At 68.1% G+C, this 21,969-nt stretch overlaps 2 protein-coding genes across 2 annotated transcripts; both read right to left on the bottom strand.

Annotated features, from left to right (window-relative positions):
* Positions 1-585: 585 nt before the first annotated feature.
* Positions 586-5,952, bottom strand: NPDC1 (neural proliferation, differentiation and control 1). Its single transcript, XM_054584766.1, has 9 exons — positions 5,707-5,952; positions 3,008-3,154; positions 1,815-1,949; positions 1,561-1,734; positions 1,412-1,478; positions 1,248-1,332; positions 1,090-1,169; positions 836-932; positions 586-741 (listed from the first exon to the last, which is right to left on the bottom strand). The coding sequence occupies exons 1-9, from the start codon at positions 5,816-5,818 to the stop codon at positions 667-669; spliced, it is 972 nt and encodes a 323-aa protein (XP_054440741.1). The 5' UTR covers positions 5,819-5,952; the 3' UTR covers positions 586-666.
* Positions 5,953-7,598: 1,646 nt separating this feature from the next.
* On the bottom strand, positions 7,599-13,119 carry ENTPD2 (ectonucleoside triphosphate diphosphohydrolase 2). Its single transcript, XM_054584765.1, has 9 exons — positions 12,962-13,119; positions 11,472-11,589; positions 10,781-10,931; positions 10,421-10,580; positions 10,118-10,345; positions 9,496-9,750; positions 9,296-9,415; positions 8,286-8,420; positions 7,599-8,187 (listed from the first exon to the last, which is right to left on the bottom strand). The coding sequence occupies exons 1-9, from the start codon at positions 13,076-13,078 to the stop codon at positions 7,984-7,986; spliced, it is 1,488 nt and encodes a 495-aa protein (XP_054440740.1). The 5' UTR covers positions 13,079-13,119; the 3' UTR covers positions 7,599-7,983.
* Positions 13,120-21,969: the final 8,850 nt, after the last annotated feature.

Genomic DNA, 21,969 nt, shown 5'->3' with positions numbered 1-21,969 from the left:
CCCTCCGCGCCCCACACACCACTGTGCTGCAGGGGCCGGGCCGGCGCCGGGGGAGCCGCGCTCGAGGCTGCACCCTGTCCCTCCCACCGCCCGGGCCTTTCTAGCCTCCGTGGGTGAGGGTCCCTCGGGGAGCGGTACCCACTCCACATGGCCTGGCCCTGTGCCGTACCCCCCCTCCCATCTGCCGCTGCACTGGTGGGGGGAGGGCCTGGAAACGGAGGAGGGTGGGGGGCGTCCCCTGCCCGAGGAAAACAGAAGCCCCCCACAGCAGGACACAGAGGCGCCTGCTCTCTGCGTGGGGCTGAGAGCCTCAGGCCCCCCCTGCCCCCCCCCCCCCCGTCCAGGCCCCAAAGGCTGGGGCGGGGGCGGGGTCTCCTGCCCGCGGGCCCAGGTCTGAGAGGGACTTTAATTGGCTGCCTCCAGTACCCCCATCCCTCCCCGGCCTGTGGGGCTCTCACTGCCGGCCTCTGGGGTGCAGGCTCTGGAGGGCAGGTGCAGGGGAAGCAGGCGGTGCCCTGCCCCGCGGGGGGTTTCCGGCTGGCACCCCAGCCCGGCCGCAAGGAGGGCCCGACGTCAGAACACGGTTTCTTTATTGGGAAACGCAGGTCCTCGGCCCCCCGCCCCCGCCCCCGCCGGTCCTCCAGGGAGTGGGCGCCGCGCTTCGCCTCATGGCGGCGGCGGCAGCGGGGCGGACAGCGAGCAGTGGTCGAACAGCGGGTTCCGCACCTCCATCTCCCCGGTCTGTGAAGGCGGGCGGGGGTCAGGCGGGCCGGCAGGGGCGGGCAGCGCAGCGCCCGGGTGGCGGGGGTCAGCCCGGCGCCCCGCCCCCACTCACCGGGGCCAGGCCCGGGCACTCGTACACTGTGAAGTCGCCGTCTTCGTTCTCCTCGTCCGAGGAGGCTGAGTCCAGCTCCTTGGGGGGCTCTTTATGCCTGGTGGGGGCGGATGGCCGGGTCCTCCCACACCCTCCGGGTGCGGGGGCCCAGGCTGGAAGCGGCGCTCAGCCACCTCGTACGGGCGGGATGGGGGTGGGGGCCCGGGGTGAGGGGCGGGGGGCTCTGGGGGCGCAGTCCAGAGGGGGCATCTCACCGCTCCAGGCACCGCATCTGCTGCCTCTGGTGCTGGTAGTGGTAGACCTCCGCGCTGTGCGCCAGCCGCTGGTCCCCGGGCTGCGGGCGGCGGGGAGGGAGGGTCAGGCCGCGGAGGAGGGGCTGGGGCCGAGGGCCGGGCGGGGCGGCAACACGCACCGAGATCTTGGGCGTCGCGGGGGAGCCGGGCCCCTGTGGGGCCGCGTAGTCGGCCTTCTGGGTCAGGCGGATGTCCCGCTGCAGCCTGCGGGGGGACACAGCGGAGGCTGAGGCCCGCGGGGTCCGGCCGCCCGCCGGCCCTCCCACCCGGCGCCCCGGCTCACCTGCACCAGCAGAGCGCGGCCACGGCGAGGGCCGCGGCGCCGGCCACGGAGCACACCAGGACGAGCGCTGCGGGCAAGACGGCAGCCGGTGAGGGCGGCCTTCCCCGCCGGCCGCACCAGGACCCCGCGCCCCACCTGCCCGCACCTACCGAGGGCGAAGCCGTCACTGCGCCCGCCCCGGGGCTCCAGCGGGGACATGTGCACCGGCCCAGGCGACACAGGAGAACCCAAGGAGGTGAGGGCCGTGGGCGCAGGAGCTCCCCGCGTGGAGGGGATGCCGAGGTCGGGGCCCTGGCCTCGGTCCGAGAGCCCCAGGGTGGCCGCTGCAGAGAGAAGGCGAGTGACTGCGCAGGCCCGGGATGGGCAGGGACGATGGGCGCGCGGGGCGGGGCGGGGGCCTCACCAGCCTCCAGGAGCCGCTGAGGCGCCTCTGGATGCGGCAGGGCCGTGAGCTCCCAGCGCGCCGCCTCCTGCCGGGCCAGCTCCTGGGCCAGGAGGTCGATCTCGTCATCCAGTCTGGGCTGGGGCGGGCTCTCCTCTGGGGACAACGAGGGGCCATCAGGCGGAGCGGCCTGGCTCTTCTCTGGCAACGCCAGCCGCCCGTGGCCTCGCGTGGCGGAGGGGCCATCCTGGAGCTGTCCCCAGGCCCAGGCTCTTGCCCCTCCGTCGGGTTGCTCCCAGGTCCCGGTGGCCAGAGGACGGGGTACCAGCCTGCAGTCGGTGGCCGCCCTGAGTCACCATGGCCACCGGCTGAGGGGCGTGCTCGGTGGGAGCAGGACCATTCCCAGAGGTGGGGGCGGGGCCGGGGTGGAGGTGCTAAGGGAAGGGGCACAGGCCGGCGGAAGGGCAGGGGTGCCCCTTGCCCCACCCGGTGCCAACAAAGGGGCGCGCAGAGCCCTGGGGCAACACAACACTGCACCCCATCACCGTCTACGCCCCGCAGGGCAGCGACGCCCTCAGGAGCCGGGAGAGGTCCTTTCTGTCCCGCCTGCCTCCACCAGGAGGGAGGACAGCTGTCCGCGAGGCGCTGGGGGCCGGGCGCCCTTCTCCCTGCGGCTGGCTCTGGGGGCCAGGCCGGGGCTCCCAGCGGGCACCCGCGCACAGCCCCTGCCCTGCAGCGCGCCGCCTCGAAGCCCGCCCGCGCCTGCTCCTCCAGGAGGCCCCCCCCCCCGCGGGCCCAGGCTCGCAGGCGCCCCCGCAGCCCTCGGCATGGCCCCCTCACAGCAGAAGCCGCTCAGCTCGGGTCGGCTGTCCCCACTCTGGCCTCGGGTTGATGAGTGGGGCGCCCCAGTGCTCACGGAGTGAATGGGGGAGCAGGGGCGAGGGCTCGACGGGGAGACCGGGTGCCGAGGGGTTTGGGCAGAGCTTGCAGGGGCCCTGCCTCTCCCGGAATCCCCAGCACGTCACACCGGACACCCCTGCCTCAGCCCACCACCAGGCTCTGGGCCGATGCCACCTGGAAAGGACCGGTGGGCCACCTGGAGGGCGGCAGGGGAGTGCCCGGTGTCCCACTGAGCTGAGGGGCCTGGGAGCTGAGGCTGGGGGGCCGTGCGTCGGGGTCGGGGGCGAGGGGAGGGGGAGCCTGCTGTCCCGTACCCGGAGGCCGGTGCACCCTGGGCACACAGAGCCCGCGTCGGTCCTCCCGGAAGGGCTGGAGGCAGGGCCCGCAGACGTGCGCGCCCGGGGGGCACCGTGCCCGCCTCTGCAGGGCACAGTCCAGGCTCCCGGGACAGGCGGCGGCATCTGGGAAGGAAGTAGAGGCAGGCTGAGGTCACAGCCCCGCACAGAGGCAGCCCTGCCCCCGGTACCCCTCCCCCACCCCACAGAGCTGGCCGGGCCTGGCTCCGGACATCGGCTCCGGACATCCGACGTTGTCAGGGCAGGCCCTTCCTCCCCCCGCCCCACCCCCGCCGGGATCGGAACCAGGAAGACAAACAGTGCTAAGGCTTATCAGAACTCCCTGCCCCACCCGCTCCCCAGAGTCCGCTTCCCGGCCTGCGCCCACCCTCGGCGGGAAGCTGGCCCTCGCTGTCCGGACGGCCCTCCACTTCCCGCCTGGGTCTGCCCGCACGGGAAGCCCGGGACGGGGCTCGGGTCTCCCCTCTCTGGCTCAGGGGCAGCAAAGGACGCTGCCCCCCTCTCCCCGCCCCCCGTCGTGCCGCCCTCCAGACCCAGGGTGCGGAGCCCCGAGCCCGGAGAGAACAAGCCCCCAGCCTGGGAGGCGCCCCCTCCCCGCCTGTCCAGCCTGCGGCCTGTCCCCAGGGCACAGGGCTGTGGGGGCCGGGGCGGTCCGGGCCGGAGTCGGCCAGTCTCCCTCGCTTTGGACACAGGGGCACCTGGGACTTTGGCCAGGCCCCGCTCCTGTGTCCTGGGGCCCAGACCAGTGTCCCCCACACGCAGCCAACGGAGCCTGTCCTGATGCTGGGGTAGAGGGCAGTGTTCCTCTCTGCCTCAGTTGCCTCTCTGATGCAGAAGGCGAACTGCCTCCGAGCTGAGGAGCGTCCTGAGCGCCGGGACACTGGCCCCGACTGCTGGACAGCAGAGTCAGAGAGCCAGCGGACACCCCTTGGGACGCCAACCCTGCTGGGCGAGGCCCGGGGAGCGGTGCCTCCGGAGGCCCCGGCCCCCTCAGCCAAGGCCCTCATGCTGCGGGAGGGTCGTGGGGGGCCCAGGATGAGTCGGGGGCATCAGGGAATGCCCGGCCCTGTCCTCCTCTACCCCCTGAGGGGTCTGGCTGGGCTTCTGCGGTGACCGGGCACACACCGCGTCTGGCTGCAGGCGTCCCCTCTGGGAAGTTCTGCGGTCGCTTTCCTGAGCTGCCCCGGGCCAGCAGACGCCAGTCTCGGAGAGCCAGGCCCGGGGTGCGGGCCAGTTAAACATTAAGCCCGTGCCAGCAGGTCTGTCGGGACCGCACCCACCGGCTGGGCGCCTGGGGAGCCAGGCACCGCCTGCCCTGATGCTGTGAACCCAGAGCGCACCAGGTCAGGGGCAGGGGCCTGAGGTGCAAAGCCGGCTCCAGAGCCTGGTTTCCAGGGGCCTCCACTCCCAGCCCCCGTGCCCAGGAGGCTGTGGCTGCCTGCTGCCTGCTGAGTCCTGGAAAAGTCCCCGCTGCAGCCTCAGGGTGCAGGAGGAGGCTCCGGGGACAACGGTAGCTGGAGAGTGGCCGGCACCCCCCACACCTGGGAGAGCATAAGGCCCAAGAGCAGCTGGCACAGCATCGGCCCACCCTGGGGCTCAGCGCGGTGGCTATGGCCCCTCTCTGCGAAGGCCCCACCCAACGGGCCTGGCGCCAGGCTCTCAGCGGGCGGCCAGTGCCGGGCCAGCCGCAGGAGGCCGGCGCCCGGGAGGAAGCCTGCCTTGCTCCGGCCTGGAGGCCACATGCAGACGAGCCTGCGACCCAGCTCAGCGCACCAGTTGCTTAGCTCCTCAGTGCCTTGGTTTCCTCATCTGTAAAGTGGCCTAAAAACAGCACCTCCCTCTGGGGCTGCCAGGAAAACCGAGTGTGTGCGTGGGCACAGGGTGTCCCAGCTCAGCCCCTGGGGCTCCAGGGCCCTGCAGACCTGCACCACCTGGAACCTTCGTGCCTCCCTGGCAAGCAGGGAGGGTCTCCCAGGACTGGGGGGCTCACCGCAGTCTACCCTGGGCGGCGCCCTCGGCCCCTAGCACAGGAGACAGAAGGGCGGCGGGGTCCTCCATCGCACAGGGCAAAGGAGAACGCCTGAGCCTGGACGCTGCCCCTGTCCCCGCTGCAGGCAGTAAACAAGACCCTAAGCCTGGGACGAGCTGTCAAACACCCTAGGAACCTTCAGGCCCCGACCATGGCAGCAAAGCAAGGGACATGTCCAACACCGGCCGAGGCATGGGGACGGGCCGATCAGCACTGGCACGCAGACCCAGGACAGACACGGGTAGCAAGGCCCCCAAGGCCAGGCCCCCGCAGCGCATCGCAGAAACGCACACAGACGGACTGCCGGCAGCAGGCCCACGCGCGGAGCCCTCCCGAGACACAGACACAGACACAGACAGGCTCACGGACGCAGAGACAAAGCCCAGAAGCGCGTGAACTTTGGGTTCACCACCAGGAGCCCGGCAGGAGCCCCCACCAGCGGCGCCCTTCAGGGCCTGGTCCTGTTTACCCCATCCCGTGCGAGGCGGGGCCGGCACAGCTGCCAGCAGGCCTGGCCTGCGGGGCCTGCGGGCCCAGTCGAGGGGGGTAGCGTCGCGCGGCAGGACCCCCCACCCTGCGCACCCAGCCCCGGGCCGCCCTGCGACCTGCGCCGAGCGCTGTCGCTCACCCGGGCGGCCGGCGGAGGCACCGCGCAGGGCGACGCCGAGGACTAGGCCGGAGAGCAGCAGCCGCAACAGCCGCAGGTGCCGCGGGGAGGGCGGGGGGACGGGCGTCGCCATCCTTCAGCGCCGCCGCCGGGGCAGCATGGCACCGCGCGGCCCGGGGCTGGGCTCGGGCTCTGTGCGCCGCGTCGGCTGAGACGGAGGAGGAGGGAGCGGAGGAGAAAGAGGAGGTGGAGGCCGAGGAGGAGAAAGAGGAGGAGGAGGAGGAGGAGGAGGAGGAGAAGGAAAAGAGGCGTTGGCGACGGTGTTGACGCTGCGGCAAAGGATCCGGGATGCAGGCGCGGCGACAGGAGGCAACGCGCCGGGAGTGCGCCTGCGCGCTCCACATGAGGGGGCGGGACTGCGCCTCCAGCCCGAGCCCCTCCCCCTCTCCAGTTCGGACCGACCCCCTGCTCTCCGGGTCTCACGGCGCCTCAACCTCCGCGGCCTCTGCAGCCGAAGACCTGTGTTCTGCGCAGATACGGCTAGGGGCTGGCCGAGGGTGGGCTTCCCCGGATGCTCTTCTTCCGCCCTCCCCGTCCTAGTGGGGTTGCCAACTTCCACCCCACCCCCACGCGCCGGAGCAGGAGACCTAACCAGGTCTGGCGGCGCAGCCCTGGGAACACAGGGACGCCAGGCGCGCACAGGGTGGACAGGTGTGCGCCCAAGACGCACCGGGCACTCAGAGACCCGGCTACAAGCAAACACACGGAGAACTAGGCCAGTGTCGCTGGCCCCTAGGGTTGGAATGGGGCGGCTACTCTCACGTGAAGCCACCAGGGGGCAAGAGCGGTCTGGAGCTGCTGACGCGAGTCCGCTGGGAGCTGAGAGTTGGGAGCTGTCCACGGTCCCCGGGCGACAGACCGCTTTTCAGTTCCCTGGGGCCCCAGGAAGACAAAGCAGCTGGGACGCCCCTGCTTACGCTCGGCTCGTTGAGTCCTGAGAGCGCGATCACCTGGCTCACCGGGAAACCGCTCTCCCGCTCAAGCCACCGAATGAGCATGAGCCCCCCAGCCCGGCCCTCCCTCTCGGGCCTTTTCCCTCTGAACTCAGACGGGAAGGGGGTGGCGGTGCCGGCTGCCCTCAGGTTTGTGAAGTGACTCACACGCTTGCAGAAGCAGCGGGGTGCGGATGGTGGGGAGAAAAACAAGGGTGCCCCCCCCCATAGCATTGACCAGAGAAAGTATCAGAGCTCACTTCCCAGAAAGGTCGGCGCAGGCGGGAGATGCAGCCGAGGCCACGCCTTCGCACGGCCGCCTCGCAGGAGAAAGCAAGGCTTGGGGTGGGAGGGGGGCCGCCTGATGTCTCTCGGGGGCTTGGAAACGCACCAAGGTAGGGGTGAGCGGTTTGTCGCCCCGGGCCCTGGAGAGGCGCTAGGGCCAGGCTCTCCGCAAGGCCCACACCTCCCAGAGGTGGAGCCCGCGTCCCTCCTGGCCCCAGTCTCAGCGTCGCAGCGCGTCGCCGCCTGTAGAGGCTTTGTCCCTTCCCTGGCTCTTCGAGAGCCCCGTGCACGTGCTTGCCCACGACCTACCCTCTGCATCTCCGCTGCCCCTCCCCCGCCCCCAGGCCCACTCTCCACAAGGGCCCAGCCGCCCAACCGGCCTAGGCCACTGACCAGAGCTGTGGGCGCTGCAGGGGCTCTGGTGGCCATATAAGGCTCGGGGGCTCGGGGACTCCCCTGCCCGCCACCCAGCAGCTACTGTGGGCCAAGGCGGTGGCGCGAGGGCCGTGGTCAGCACCGCCCCAGGGCTGGGTCGGGAGAGGAGGCTGGAGCGGCGGGGGCCCGCCCTGAGCGCCGGGAGGGGGCGTGCCTGTGTGCAGGGCGGGTGAGCGGCGGCCATCTCTCCACGGCTCCAGGACAAAGGTTTTATTACAAAGTCTTACAAGTAGACCCTGGGCTGGCCCGCAGCCTATTGGCTGTGACCCTCCCCCTAACACAGACCCGAGTTGGGGTGTCTCGGAGGACTCTGATTATCAATAAGAGCTCCACTTCCCGGAGACCCATCTTGTAGTAACAGGCGGAGGGAGATGGGATGCTACCCGACCCACCCACTGCAGAAGGGGCGCGAGGCCTCGAGACCGGGAAAGGCTGGACGGGCTGAAGGGGCTGTGTCCGGTTCCTTTCGCCCCCAACCCCGGCCCCCGTGGGAGTGCGTGCTACAGCCCCCGTCTCGGGCTCCGGGCTGCATCAGCGGCCGAGAGGTGGAGGGCGGTGGGCTGAGGGGTGCGCCCCCAGCCAGTCCCTAGATGGCGCTCGGCGACTTGGCGGGCCGCGCCTGGCGCACGAGCAGGGCCAGCGCGGCCAGGAGCAAGGCGGCGAAGAGCAGGAGGAGGACCACCCAGGAGTTGAAGTCGGTGCCCTTGCGCAGCTTCGGCGGGTCGGCGGGGATCATGTTGGTCAGGTTCAGCATGTAGCCGAGCGCCCAGCCCACCGCGGTGTCCCCGGCCTGCGGAGGAGGGGCGCGGACTCAGCCTCCGCGCAGCCCTGGAGGCCCCGCCCCGCTCCCCAGCGCCGCGCAGGCCCCGCCCTCCAGCCAGCGCCCACCTTCTTCTCAAAGGTCAGGCGACTGAAGGCGCGCTCGTCGAAGCCGTAGCCCCTGCTCAGGAGCTGCTGCACGAACATGGCCCCGGCGCAGTAGCTGGGCAGGTGCGCCCCTTCTCCCGGCGCCCGAGCCTGCAGCTGGGACGCAGGTGGGGCGATGTTAGGCCCCCCAGCTACCGGGAGGTCGCGGCCCTACCAGGTGGGTGGCCAGCCATGAGCTGCACCACACACGTGCGCACGCGCGCACACATGGCGATGCGGCGTAGAAAGAGGCGGAGGGGCCACCAACCAGGCAGGCCTCCTCGAGGACGAAAAGTGTGACTTCGGGGTGGCTGGGAGCACCCGTGCTTGGGAGGCAGACGAGGAGGGGACGGCACGGATGGCCACCAGGGAGCAGAGGGCTGCCGCAAGCTCTGCATGCGGCTAGGGGAACAGGGGAAGCTCCAGGCTTGAGCCGCAGCCCAGCCACCCTTTCCTCACCCCGCCCCCTACTCTCCCCAGTCTGCCTGCCACCAGACACAGAGGGGACAAGAGCCTCCTCCACCACTGAGCCCCCAGACACTCAAGTGTTCTTTCCAGAGTCCCCGGTGGGCACCTTGTGCTTCACAGGCCCTGACCTCCCCGGGAGCCTTTGCCGGGCACCTGTGTCTGGCCAGTGGCAGAAGCCAGAATCCAGGAGGCGTCTTCAGCTCCCACTGCTCACCTGAGCCCTGCCGATTCCACCTGTGAAGTCTCCCCTGGGTCCTACTCCTGCATCCCGCTCCCCTGGCCACGCAGGCCGCGGGCTGGCTCTTCCTGCTGCCCCTAGGTCTCGGTTCCAGGGGGAAGCCGCAGCGGCCACCGGCCGCCCTGCCGTGGCCCGGCCACTTTCCGAGCTGGAGCAGCGGTGTCTCCTCCCCGCACTGCGCCCTCTGAGAGGCTGAGCCCCCCACTCTCCAAGCAGTGACCGTGGGGGACGCCGAGCGGCCGGCTGAGCCCTCCCGCGAGCCCCGGAGGAGGGGCGCAGGCCTCACCTCGCTCCACGTCTGGTTGCAGACGGCGACCACAGCGGCCTCCAGCTGCTGCGGGGTGGCCACGGGCAGCCGCATCGCCGTCCTCAGGAAGTCCACGGTGTAGAAGAAGGCGGAGAAGGCCTGCGAGGGACCCCGTCGCACTGAGCCCAGACCGAGGGCTCCGCAGGCCGTCGGCCCCCCACCCCTGTCCCCGGACTCACGATAAAGTCCCCCGCCAGGGGGGGCTGGAAGACGCCGTTGAAGGAGCATCGGGAGAAGGGGCAGGAAGAGATGTTGAAGAGCCCGGCGACGAGGCCGCGGCAGAGGGCAGGGCTGCCAGTCCCTGCCAGGCTGACCCTGCCGCTGCTGTTGAAGCCCGGGGGCCGCTGGGCCGCGGTGCAGGGCGACCCGTACACGTCCTGGAGCAGCACTTCTCTGGAGTAGCCTTGAGGCCAGCAGGGGTGGGAGCTGTGGGTCTGGGGGCGACGAGGGTGTGGGTCGCACCCCCTCAGGCGCTGCCCACCCAGGACCCCAGAGGGCCTCCCCGAGGACCAGCCTGATGATCTCCCCACGTCGCACGCGATGGCACCGCTTCTGGGCTCAGGAGCGACCCCGGCTCCCCAGTGTGGATGGACAAACACCACACCCCCGGCCTGGCACCCACCAGGCCCACGCCAGACCCCTCCCCCCGCCGTGCCCCCCCAGCGGATCGAAGCCCATCGGCTCCGGCTGCCTGGAGAAGCCCCCTCCTCGGGATGGCTGCTGACCGGGCTGCGCCCTTGGCCCCCACCCCCTGCCCCCAGCAGGGGACGGCAGTGCAAGTGCGCGGGAGCTGGTGGGCACCTGGAGCACACTGGCCAGCAGCCTGAGGAGGACCTGGTCGCGGCCGTAGCAGAGGAAGCTGTGGGTGTAGACGCGGTACTGCTGGCCGTAGAGCCGCAGCTGGACCTCGTCGGCCGGATCCTCGGCCGGGCTGGCCGTCTCAAAGGTGATCTGCGTGGAGGCGCCGCCCAGGTCCATGGCCCCCAGCGTCCCCTTCCTCGGCCGGTACCACCGGCCTGCCCAGCCGTACTGCGAGGGGTGAGGGCCGGGTCAGCCAGTGGGGAGCGCACACCCCCAGCTCGCTGCGCTGGCCAGCAGGCCCACCTTGATGAAGTTCTCCAGCAGGTAGTTGGCGGTCACCCAGCCAAACACCCCCTCATCCTGGCCAGAGAGGATGCGGGCGCCACGGAAGTCAAAGGGGTACTGGGTCAGCGTCTGCGTCACGGCCGCGAGCACCTTGGTCGAGGCCTCTGGACTGGTCAGGCTGCGACGGGGGGAGGGGTGTCTCTGAGAGGTCTTTTCCCTGGGGGGCTGTGGTCCTGCTGTTGGGGGGCATGGGGTCTGCCCAGCCAGCTGAGAGGGTCCCGGCCGAGGGCTGCCGCCGAGGACGCGCGGGGCCCACCCCGTGCCGAGGCTGCCGTGGGGGACCCAGGGCCAGGAGGGCCGGGGCGCGGGCACACTCACTTGAGCAGGCGCATGCCCGCCGTGGCTCCCAGGTAGAGGGGTGTGCCCGCGTGCCTCTCCTTGGGCACCTCCCGGAGCGCCTGGTCCAGGCATTCGACCAGACTCTGGCCAGCCCCGGAGGGGCTGTCGGCGTAGCTGGAAATGCCCCCCCCTGGAGGGAGGCAGAGAGGAGCTGAGCCGGGCGCCCGGCCCCAGGGCGGGCGTCGGCCAACACAGCGGGGGCTTGGCTCCCAGGGCTCCCGCACCTGCTGGCGGCTTAAGCCCACCTTTCCGGCTGAAGCCTTCAGAGACGTCCACCGACAAAGGGGCCCGCCCAGGCACCACCCAGCCTCTGAGGCTGCCGCCTGAGCGGCGGGTGTGTGCACAGGTGCCAGGACAAAGCTGCGGGCACTGTCGCTGGGCCTGGCCCCCCGCGAGGCCTGCCAGGGGCGCCCACCAGCTCCCCGCAGCCCCTTTTGCTCTGTCTGGCATGTAACGGCCGGTCCTGGGCCGGGCAGGACTCAAACCTTCCGCCCGCTCTCCGGGGCCCCCCTGTTGGAGTGGAAGCGCCTGCCGCTCCCAGGAGGCCCAGGGCCCGCCCCGCAGGAAGCCGAGGAGCCCGGCTTCGGAGGCTAAGGCCAGAGGGCGCCCCCGCGGCCCCGCAGGGAGTGGGTGTCCAGGCCGGGTGCGCCGAGTGCGTGGGGGTGCTCACCGCGCACGCCGCAGGAGCTGTGCTGCTCCACGATGCCGGTGTCGTTCTCTTTGTCCGCAGGCCACTTGTAGATGAACATGGACGTGTGGGAGGAGCCGGCGTCCAGGACGATGCCGTACTGAGGGCAGGGGTGTGGGGGTCACCCTCGGGGGTGCAGGGGCCTGAAGGCCGTGCCCTGTGCCCCTGCTTTCCACCCCTCCCCACCTGTGTCGAGGTTGGAAGGTCCGAGGGTCGGAGAAGGCCAGGGACAGCCACGGCGACACAGGTCGGCCGGGCGAGCACGGGGCCCACAGCCTCCTCCCCGGGGAGGGCAGGCCCCACCCGGGCGAGGACCAGCGGGGCTGCTGCGGCAGGGTCAGAGGGTCCCGGGACCGCCTCTGGAGTCCTGTCCAGGGACACGGGGTCCCCAGGCTCCGGGGGAAGCGCTGCTGCAGGAGCCTTCGGGGCCAGCTCTTCCTCCCTCCCCACCCCCACCTCTCGGTTCCCAGCCCACCCGGAGGATGGGGACGCCAGGGCCCCAGGGCGAAGGCTGGGAGGGGCCCCGCGCAGGCCGGCCCTGCCCGGAGGCACGCTGCCCGGGGCCGTGAAGCCAGGGGCCCGGAGAGCGAGGCCTGCAGGCCCCGGGGCGGGGATGCGAGCCGAGCCTTTCGGGCCCGTGGGGTGGCTTCAGCACCCTGCTGGCACCTGCCACCTCCCGGAACCTGTCCCCAAGGGCCTGGATTCCAGCAGGCAGGGCTGGGCTGGGGAGCACACCCTCCTGGGGAAGGGGGCACGCCCCCACCGGGAACGCCAGCCGGCATCTGCCCAGCCCACCCCCCAGCTCCCCCGGGGGGCTGGCTCTCGGCTGCAGAGCATCCGCCCGGGCCGTGGCCACCCAGGCTCCTGGGGCTTGCGCTCCACGCACGCACGTGCACACACATGCACACACATGCACACACGCCAAGCTTTCCCCCACCCCCACAAGTCCAAAAAGGCACTATGGGAGACGGCTGGGCTCGGAGGCTGGGCCTGGCCTAGCTCACCCCAACCCTTTCAGGGCCGGCCGCTTCTGACCCCCCTCACCGGCAGGCCCCCCTCAAGGGCAGCTGCCGCACTGTCGGGACTACTCGGGAGGTGAGGAGGGTTCCCTAAGGCCCCGGGAGCCTCGCACTCTGTCTGGGTTCAATGCCAAACCAATGCACCCCCGTGGGCTGCCTGGGTCCAGCTGAGGCCTGGGGCTCATCCGGGGCGCAGAGAGACGGCTCCTCAGCCCCGCCCATGACAGGCTCCGCGGAGGTTCGGCGAGCCGGGACTTCAGCTTCCCGCATCGCGTCTCTCCGGAAGCGCCGCCGCGGTCCTGCGGACCCCGGCCGGGGGACGAGCGCGCGGGGCCGGGATTCCACCCCGCTGGTCGGGAGCGGAGCGCGGGCCGCCACGCGGGCGCTGCCCGGCCCTGCGCGGGCTCCGCCTCGCCCCGCGCCCCGCCGGGAGCCCCGCGTCCTAGCAGGCACCTTGAGGGCGGGCGGATCCCGGACATCGCGAGTAGGGACGCACAGCAGCAGGAGGCCGCAGAGGCCCGCGGCGGCCAGCAGCAACGGCGGCAGCAGTGACAGCGCCTTCCCGGCCATGGGCGGGTGGCGGACGGAGCAGGCGGTGTCGGAGGGGCGGCGGGGAGCCGGGAGGCCGAGGTCCGGGGGCCGGGGGCCGCGGGGTAGGCACCCGGGGCGGGGCGGAGACCCGCACCAGCCGCGCTTCGCCCCGCCCACGCGCGGCCGACACGCCCACCGCCCTCCCAGAGCGCACTCCTCCTAGTGCAGGTGAGTCACTCTGCCTTCCTCGCGCCCAGGTCGCAACCCGCGTGCCCGGAGGTTGTGGCCCAGCCTCCTTCCTGTCCACTTACCCCTCGCCCAGAAGACCCCTGTCCGCCGGCTCGCCCGCCGACCCCGAGGGCTGGCCTGCCGGTGTCTGCCTGCCCGTGGACACGGCTGGTTCCACTGGGGCAGGACCGAGAGGGCGCCCCATCCCGGTGGCTTCGGGCCTGCGGCCTGGCGCAGGGGTGGGCTGGGCTGGCTCCGGAGCAAACGGGTCCCTGCCATGCCTTCCCCCTAAGACAGGGCCAGCCGGCCTGCAGCACCGACCCAGCCCCAGGGTGTGGCGCTGCGCCTTGCTGGTCAGGTTCCCAGGACCCCGCGCTGACCCAGGCTGGGCTTGACCGTGGGGCGCTGGGAGGTCAAAGCCGAGCAGCCCAGCAGCATGAGGCCAGACCTAGGTCACGCATGCAGGTCCCAGTGCCAAGGTGACGGTGAGGACACAGGCAGAGAGGTGCAGGATGGCTGCAGTCACTCCAAGTTCAGAAACAAGTGGCCTCCCGGCTCAGGGCCTGGGACCCCCTGCTGCCTCCTTTGCCTGGGCGTGGGGTCCAGAAGCCTGGACAGGGGAGGCCAGAGGCTTCTCGCGGAAGGGGCAGGAGGAGAGTCCCTGGCCCCGCGTGGGGGGCCTCGTCCCAGACAGGGGGGAGTGGGCTCCCGGCCGGGCCCGCCGGCACGCATGTCCCTGGACGCTGGCGGGGTGGGCAACAGCGCACCCCAGAGCCAGCTCTGCCCTCCCACCCCACACGACGCCTGCCCCCGTGCTGTGCCCCCCGCCCCGCGCCCTGCGCGCCAGCCCAGCCAAGCGTTACCCCTTCCTCTGGCCAGCGGCCACCCCCTTCTGCACTCTGTGGAATGGGAATTCCAGCACCAAGAACCAGCCAAACAGAAGCCCTGTGGCAGGACCACCCGAGTGCCAGCGGCCGGGGTGGGGGGTGGGGAGGCGGGGCCAGGAGGGCAGCACTTGACTGGGGGCCGAGGCTGGGCAACACCCTGGTCTTTGGAACCTGCAGGGACAATTGCGCTGGGATCTCTGCCCAGGCGAGGGGCTGGTGTGACCGGCCCATCAAGAGAGACTTCCTTTCAGCTTGGGACCTCAGGACCCCGACAGGAAGGGTGGGAACCCCGGGAACTGGCTCAGCCTTGTGAGAGCCCCGCCAGGCGCGGCCCCAGCAGAGCGTGACTGGGTGGAGCCCGCAGGCGGCTTCCCAGCAGCCCTCGAGCCCCCTCCCCCAGGCCTTTCTTCCACCCCAGAAAGCGCAGAGGAGGCTGAAAAGAAGAGACAAAGGCAGCCCACAGTGGCCCGGCGGCCCACAAAAGGGCAAGGAAGGCAGGCTGGCCCCCCCCAGGACCCCCGCCGCGTCCCGCCAGGCCCAAGCAGGGCTCCCTGATGTCCCGAGCTGCTCTTGGGTGGCGTCCCATCCGCCTGAGAGGATGGGGCTTGGACCCCGCCTTTGGGGAGCCAGCTTGGCTTGTGGCCCAGGGCCCAGAGGAGCCCGGGAAAAGAAGGGAAGGAGGCGGGGAAAAGGGAACAGCTGGGCTGGGGCGGAGGCCGGGAGTGAGCTCTCCCCCAGGGAACCGGCCCTGGAAAGCCCCTTCCTGGTGCAGGACCTAGGGGCCGGGAGCGGGGTGGGGGGCGTGCAAGTGGGAGGCCGGCCTTGGCAGGAGCCCCGGCGGGGCAGCCCCGGGCCGCGGGGCCCCAGCGAGGGCGAGCCTCCAGGTGCGGTGCTGCTGGGACTCGGCCGGCCCCGCCTGGACTGCGCCATAGGGAGGCCTGGGAGGGCCCTGGGCAGGAGGACCTGGAGCCCCGCCAGGAGCCAGACCTCCCACGCGGGGCGGGGACGTCCGCTGCAGTCGTGGCAGCCGCTGCCTCGGTCTCCCCATCGGAAACCACGATGTCTGGTGGCTGAAACGCCCTACCCGGTGAAGGCGCACGGCCGTCCGACGAAGGCTCGCTGAGCTCCCCTGTGGCCTGGCCCGCAGGCCCAGCGACCAGGGCGCAGGTGGGCGCCGCGCTGTGGGCCCCGCCGGGGAGGCCCGTGCACCCCGTGTCCTCGGGGGGGCACACTTCTCAGGGGCTGCCTTCCAGGAGGGCCCCCCGACCCCGAGCTGCCTGCCAGGTGTTGCCGACTCGCAACAGAGCAGGCGACGGTGACCGTGGGGAGCAGGTCAGAGGCCGCGGTGGCCCTGACCAGGTGGGAGGTGGCCGCGCCCTTGCGCTCCGCGTCACTTCCTGGCCTGCTCGACCGCCTCCCCCCGTCGGTGCATCTGTGGGGAACGCTGTGCTGTTTCCCCACGGCCCGAACCGTGGTGGCTCCCGGGGAGACGGCCGCCCCGGGCCGGCTGCTGCCCTCACGGCCCGTCCGGCCGTGTCTGCGGTGGCCGCGGGGCTGCGCCGAGCGCCGCGGGCCGACTGCCCTCTGGTGGGAGCGCTTCCCTCCGGCCGTGAAGCATCGTCCCCATCCTCCGTCCGCTTTCGCTGCACAGCTGACCTCCGGCGGCGCAGGCCTGCACCGTGCGGGCCACTCACGAGCAGGGTGTTTCGATGAATAGTATAAATGTGTTTTCTCCTCATTATGATATTTTTTCAAATTTTACTCTTAAAACCGTGCACTCATTTAGGGGAGGGGAGGGGAGGCGGAAAGAGAGGGAGAGAAACATCCACGTGTGGTTGCCTCTCGCGCGCCCCCCGCTGGGGACCTGGCCTGCAACCCAGGCCTGTGCCCTGACTGGGAATCGAACTGGCGACCCTTTGGTTCTCAGGCGGCGGTCAATCCACTGAGCCACACCGGCCGGGGCTGGGCTCTCATCGTTACGATTTTCCAAATAGCACCGTCTTTTCTCCAGGTTACGTTCTTGTAAGAATACAGTATCTAATATGACATACAAAATACACGTTAGTTGCCTGTCTGTGTTATTGGGCGGACTCTGGGCCGACCGGTGGCTCTTGTTTTGGGGGAGCCAGTCACGTTTTGGGGGAGCCAGAGTTCCTTGTGGGCTTTGGCTGTGCTGGGGGGCAGCGTCCCGACCCCGCGCTGTTCTGGGCGACAGCACCCGGATATCAGTCCTCGGACCGTGCGGTCACGGGCGCTCGTATGGGCCCGCGTGGGCCAGTTTCCGGCCCTTTCCTTTGCCCCTTCGGGTCTCCTTGCTGATGGCAAGTGCTCGGCTCCCCGGACGGGGCTTTCTGCGGAACGTGCGGGAAGGCTTCCAGGTCCTGTCTTCCGGTCTGAGGAACAAGCTGTCCCAGCACCGCGTCACGTGGGTGCTGGGCGGCCCTGAGGTCACGGCCGGTGTAGCTCTCCAGCAGCCCTGGCCGCTCTCCCTGGGGAGCGGGGTGCCCCGCCCCATGTCTTGTCCTGGGGCCCGCGGCCTCCCGGACGTGTCGGAACGACTGGCCCAGAGTCCTCGAGCAGCTCTGCTGTGACTTGAGCTGCAACTGCGTCGAGTCCCCGCACCCGCTGGGGAAAGTGAGCCTCTTTCAAACCCCGGGTCTTTTATCTGAAACCAAGATTTGCTCCTCTGTCTGCTTAGGCTCTCTTGTAGGTCTTTCAAAAAAGCTTTAAGTAATTTTCTCCCGGAAGTTCTCACATGTTTTTCTTAGATTTAGTGCTTGGTACATACATAACTGTTTTACAGCTTTAAATTACATTTGCTAAGGACTTCACTGGTTTATAGAAATCAGGTGGACTTTTTCATATTCATTTTGTACTCAGAACCCTGTTAAACTCTTAATAATTCTAATACTTTGTCGGTAAAATTTTGAATAACGTTGCCCATAACAGGCATTACTATTTTCTTCCAGATCGAAAAAGAGAATGCTTTCAACATTTCACTGTTAACCCTAATGTTTGCCAAGGGCTTTTTGGTAAAGTCTTAGCTTCCAACAATTTCTTAGAAACAATCGTGAGTTAACACTGAGTATAGTCGAACGCTTTTTTCTGCAGCCCTCGCACCCATATTTTCTCATTTAATCTGCTCACGTCGTGGATTACAACACATTTTAAAATGTCGAACTAATCTTGCCTCGGGATTAACCCGCACTGGACAGACTGCTCACTTTGCCTGTTGCTGGAATGGGGTGAAACTCTACTTTTCCTTTCTAGTAAACCCCCACTTGGGGTTTGAATTCAAGCTCCTAAATTGTCCTCCGAGGAGCCTGCAGAGGATTTGCGTTCCCGGAATCAAGATGGGGCGGCGTGCCTGGGCGGGTGCCTGGGCGGGTGCCTGGGCGGGTGCTGGGCGGGTGCGCCACGTGTCCACCCCTCCCGTGGTGACAGTGTTAGGTGGGGCTTCTGGTCCTGCTGGAGTTAGTTCTGTATTTTTCAAGGAATTTCCCTCCTTCACATGTACTGGCCTGGCCTCGTGTTTTGCAATTCTCTGATTTTTCGCAGGTTTTATTTATTTACTTTAAGACGGAGGGGAAGAGAGGTTAGAAAGAGAGGGAGAGAAACATCAATGTGTGAGACATACATCGATCGGTTGCCTCTCGCACGCCCCCGACCAGGGACCCGGCCTGCAGCCCAGGCCTGTGCCCCGACTGGGGATTGAACCAGAGACTCTTTGGTTCGCAGGCCGGCGCGCAGCCCGCTGAGCCGCACCGGCCGGGCGGGATCAGTGCTTTTGCTGGGGCCGACCTGACCGGGGCGCAGCGACACCTCACTGCGGTCTCAGCTTGCACGCTTCTCCTGGCTGATGTGTCGGGCGCCGGTCCAGGCGCTTGTGCGCCTCTGTGCGTGCTCTTTGGTGACGTGTCTGCACATCTGCGGTGGCGTCTCCATGTTGAGGCTGGTTATGCTTTGCGGGCCGCTACGTTTCCCTGGGAAGTTGAGCTTTTTATTATTAGGTGGCTGCTCTGCTCATCACCAACAATGTCTGCTGCCTTAACCTCCACTGTGTTTTATATTAATGCAACGACCTGCGCTCCTGTGTGTGCGGGTGATCGTTTAGGGGTGTCTCTTAAAACAGTTTTTGTCTGAACTTCTAAAACCTCTGCCTGACGGCTTTGTCCTGAACGAGAGCCCGGTCCGTTCACACCCGCGGTGTTTGCTCCTGTGTTTCTACCACCTCACGTGCTTCCTGAAGTTTCCTCTTTTCCTCCTAAGGTCGGCTTCTCCCCTTCCTCACGCCCCCACCCCCCGAAGATTCACAGTGGACGGCTGTCTTTGAAAGGCCTGGTCCTCCAGTTACTTTAAAGCACTTACTCAAAGCCGGTAACGTCTTTTTCCCTCCAACGGGCAACAAGGCAGTTGCGACAGCGCGTCTCCAGCCGCCGCCGGCCGCTCAGGGGCCCGGGGCCACCCGCCGCCCCACGTGCCACGAGTCACTCTGTCGCCGTAATGTTTGCAGTCAGCGCTCACTGAGCTTTCCCCACATATTTAAAGATTTATTTTGGTCGACCTTGAAGTATGCGCACAGCTCTGGCCGGGGCGGCTCGGCCGGACTGTTGTCCCATTGCCAAAAGGTTGCAGGTTTGACCCCCTGTCTGGGCGCAGACACACACTCTCTCGCCTGGGCACGGGTGGGAAACCCATCGGCGGTTTTCTCTCTCCTTTCTGTCTCTCTAAAGGCAAGGATAAAACACACTTCTGTGTGTGCACAGACTACTTGGAAGGGTGGAGCCTACTTCCCTTCACGTCCTCTGAGAAGGGACTGGCCCGTGGTGAGCAGAAGGCAGGCGGGACTCCCTCGATGACCCAGAGACTGGACGGCACATGGCTCCCTCGCCTCCTGTGCTCCAAGGGAACTAGCCGTCACCTGAGAGGACACCTGGGCAGCCCTGTGGGGACAAGAAACCCAGGCGCTGTGCGGACAGCCCGGGGGTTGCGCCGTCCTGGCGGCGGGTCCTTCGGCCCCCAGCGGCCGTGAGGCCCTCCTGGGATGCCAAGCCAGAGCGGGCCCGTGCTGCGCGGTGGCTCCGAAGTCCCCAACCCACGGACACGGCGAGAGCGTTCGCTGTTGCTCAAGTCGCTGAGCTGGAAGTTCTGCCGCAAGAGGTAACTGACTCGTCCTCAGTATGGCTCCTTGAATTTCACCTTCTTTCCACAGTTCTTCCTCTGCGATGTGTTTTAATGACGTCCCGTGGATGGTAAACTCACTGTTTTAAAAAAGACCTTATTTATTTATTCTTAGAGCGACAGCAAGGGAGGGAAACATCTGAGAGAAGATGCTTTGCTGGGTTGCCTCTCGCGCGCCCCCTCCTGGGGATCTGGCCTGCAAACCAGGCGGGCGCCCCGACTGGGAGCGGCCGCCCAGACCTCGGCTCACAGGCGGCGCTCGGTCCTCTGAGCCGCGCCAGCCAGGGTTCCGATGTTTTTGAAAGTTTCCATTTTGCCTTCACTCTTGAAGCCTAGCTTTTCTGGGGTTGGCCTTCTGGGTTAAAGGTTACATCGTCTCGGCATCAAAGGTGCAGTCACCTCTCTGGCCCCTGGTGTCAGGGCGGCCCCCGGGCCTGTCATTGGTTCTGTGTCTTTTATGATCTTCTAAGAGAAAACGTGCATTTTTTATTCCTCCCAGCTGGGGTGTCTAGATCTGAGGGCCGCTGTTCTGAGACAATCCTGGACACAAAACATAAGCATTTGCTCCCCGACTTTGCCCCCCACCCCCGTCCTACGGGATATCCGACCAGGTGAACGGCCCCGCCCCCCGCCCCGCCTTCCGCTCTGCGGAGTCCCTGGGTCTCCCCGGAAGTTTGAGCCACTCGAGTTTTCTATGTCAATCCCATATTTGTTTCTAGAAGTTCTACTTGCTTTTTTGGACTTTATTGGCCACCTTCATAAAATAAAATTCTACTTTCTATAGCATAAAAAAACCCATGAAGACTCTTCTGTCACATTTTCAAAGACCTTTTATTTCCATAGACAAAGTTATTTTATGTTCTGGCAATTCCAACACCTGGAAACACCGGTCTGCTGTTTCTGCCGCCCCACACGCTGGAGCCCTTGTTTGTGGAAGTTTGTTTTCAGCCCAAAGATGCTCACTTTCCCTGGATCTCGCACTCCTGGGGGCAAAGGCCCCCCCCCCCGCAACTTGGGCTGTTTCTGGCATCCAGGGAAAAGCAGGGAATGCCACTCAGCCCCCTACAGGGCGCAGGGACCCCCATTTCCCTGCCCCAAACGTCCCTGGGAAAGGCTGGGACCTCTCCAGGGCTGCCTGCCTCCGCTGGGGGCCTGGCCCTGCCAACCTGGGACCACTTGAGATCCTGCCCTGGCGGCTGCTTGGTCCGCGCAGGCAACTGGATGTCCCCCTGCACAGACCACCAGGGCCAAGGGGGGCCGTTCTCCCGTCTCCATCGCAGAGGGGCCAGCTTCACGTCCGGGTCTGACAGCAGCCCCGTTCTGCCTCCCATTCCCTGCTGTCTTGACCCGCCCTGGGGGGCTGGGGGGACTGAGCCAGGTGAAACAGGGCCGCGTGTTCCAGCCAGAGCCACGGGTCTAACACCCAGAGGGGGCGGCGGGCGGCGCAGCTGCAGCCACCAGAGGCCTGCGGCCCGGGCCCCCGGGGCCTGGGTCCGTGAGCGGAGGATCATGAAGAGTTGGGGGCAGGGCACGGTGGTTTTCAGCCCTGTGAGCGTCACGACTGCATTCGGAGGGCAGGGGCAGAGGGCCCCACCGGGAGTGTGGGCTCAGGACCCGGGCTGGGGGGGCGGGGGTCAGGCCCGAGAGCCATGAAGGGGGCGGGTGGGGATGGGGCCCAGGACTGCCAGTGGGCAGTGTGCCGTGCGTCTGCCTGGGCACTGGAGACTGTCCTGCCCTTCTGCCCCCGCCCCGTCCTAGGGGACCCGCCCCAGGCTCCTCCTAGCCCCCGCTTTTCTGAGAAGAGTGCTGCCTCGCAGCCCAGAGCTGGGGTGGGGGACACCTGCCTACCCAGCGCCCTGGCGTGGCTGGGACTCCCAGGCTCCCCTCTGCCCCGTGACGGCCACACTGGAGCCAGCTGCCCCCAGAGCCCGCCCCAACCCGGCTGCCTGGCAGACCCGAGGTGCTGAGCCTGGGCACAGGCTGCCGCGTGGGGCACATCCGGGCGGAGTCTTGGCCGGGGGGACAATGGCTAAGCCACACTGGGTTAGGGTCCAGTCTGTGTGGAGGTACAAGCAGGCCACCTTTCCAGCCGCACTCCCGGAGCCTCCAGCCATCCCTGGGGGCCCCTGGAACCAGGCGCAGGTCGACCCCACCACCCATCTGTTTCTGCCGAGGAACAGCCCCCTAGTCTTGGTGCACTAGGGTGGGAGAAGATGCCCTCGGGCCCCCAGGCCCAGTCATCTGCTGCTCCCTCAGGTGTCTCAGCCCACCCCAAGGTCCCGAATATCCCAGCTCCATGAGACTCCACTGTGGGCCCTCCAGGGCCAGAGGCGTGCAGGCGGCGCCCTCTGCTGGCTGCTCTCGGGAGCGCAGCCTGGTGGGACCAGTACCTTTTACTGAAGCGCCCAGGTGGGAGGGTAAACATGGGGCAGAGCTGCCACAAGCCCACCTGACCTGGGCAGCCTGACCTCTGGTAAACAGGAGGATGGGTCCCCCGTCCACTGACCATGGGCTGTCCCTGCGTAAAGGAGCCCTGGCCAGGCCAGCCCCCATGCCCACCAGGACCAAAGTGCATCCTGGGAGCAGCCGACCGCTGGCTCCACTTGGGTTTGGAGGGCCCTGGGGGAGCGCGGA

Source organism: Pteronotus mesoamericanus, unplaced genomic scaffold (assembly GCF_021234165.1).
Source record: "Pteronotus mesoamericanus isolate MK-2021 breed Mesoamerican mustached bat unplaced genomic scaffold, CSHL_Meso_final contig_78, whole genome shotgun sequence".
NCBI lineage: Eukaryota > Metazoa > Chordata > Mammalia > Chiroptera > Mormoopidae > Pteronotus > Pteronotus mesoamericanus.
Note: the sequence above shows the minus strand (reverse complement) of the source record. Positions and strands in the feature narration are given on the sequence as shown.

What these genes read in the sequence shown, in the direction of transcription:
- NPDC1 (XM_054584766.1), bottom strand. Translation starts at nt 5,818, where the DNA reads ATGGCGACGCCCGTCCCCCCGCCCTCCCCGCGGCACCTGCGGCTGTTG. An exon ending in TCAGCGGCTCCTGGAGGCTG is followed by an intron (nt 1,735 to 1,814) that starts GTGAGGCCCCCG and finishes TTCTCTCTGCAG; the next exon opens with CGGCCACCCTGGGGCTCTCG. An exon ending in AGTGCCCGGGCCTGGCCCCG is followed by an intron (nt 742 to 835) that starts GTGAGTGGGGGC and finishes CCGCCTTCACAG; the next exon opens with ACCGGGGAGATGGAGGTGCG.
- ENTPD2 (XM_054584765.1), bottom strand. Translation starts at nt 13,078, where the DNA reads ATGGCCGGGAAGGCGCTGTCACTGCTGCCGCCGTTGCTGCTGGCCGCC. An exon ending in GCGGGCATGCGCCTGCTCAA is followed by an intron (nt 10,581 to 10,780) that starts GTGAGTGTGCCC and finishes CCCCCGTCGCAG; the next exon opens with CCTGACCAGTCCAGAGGCCT. An exon ending in TGCTGGAGAACTTCATCAAG is followed by an intron (nt 10,346 to 10,420) that starts GTGGGCCTGCTG and finishes CACCCCTCGCAG; the next exon opens with TACGGCTGGGCAGGCCGGTG.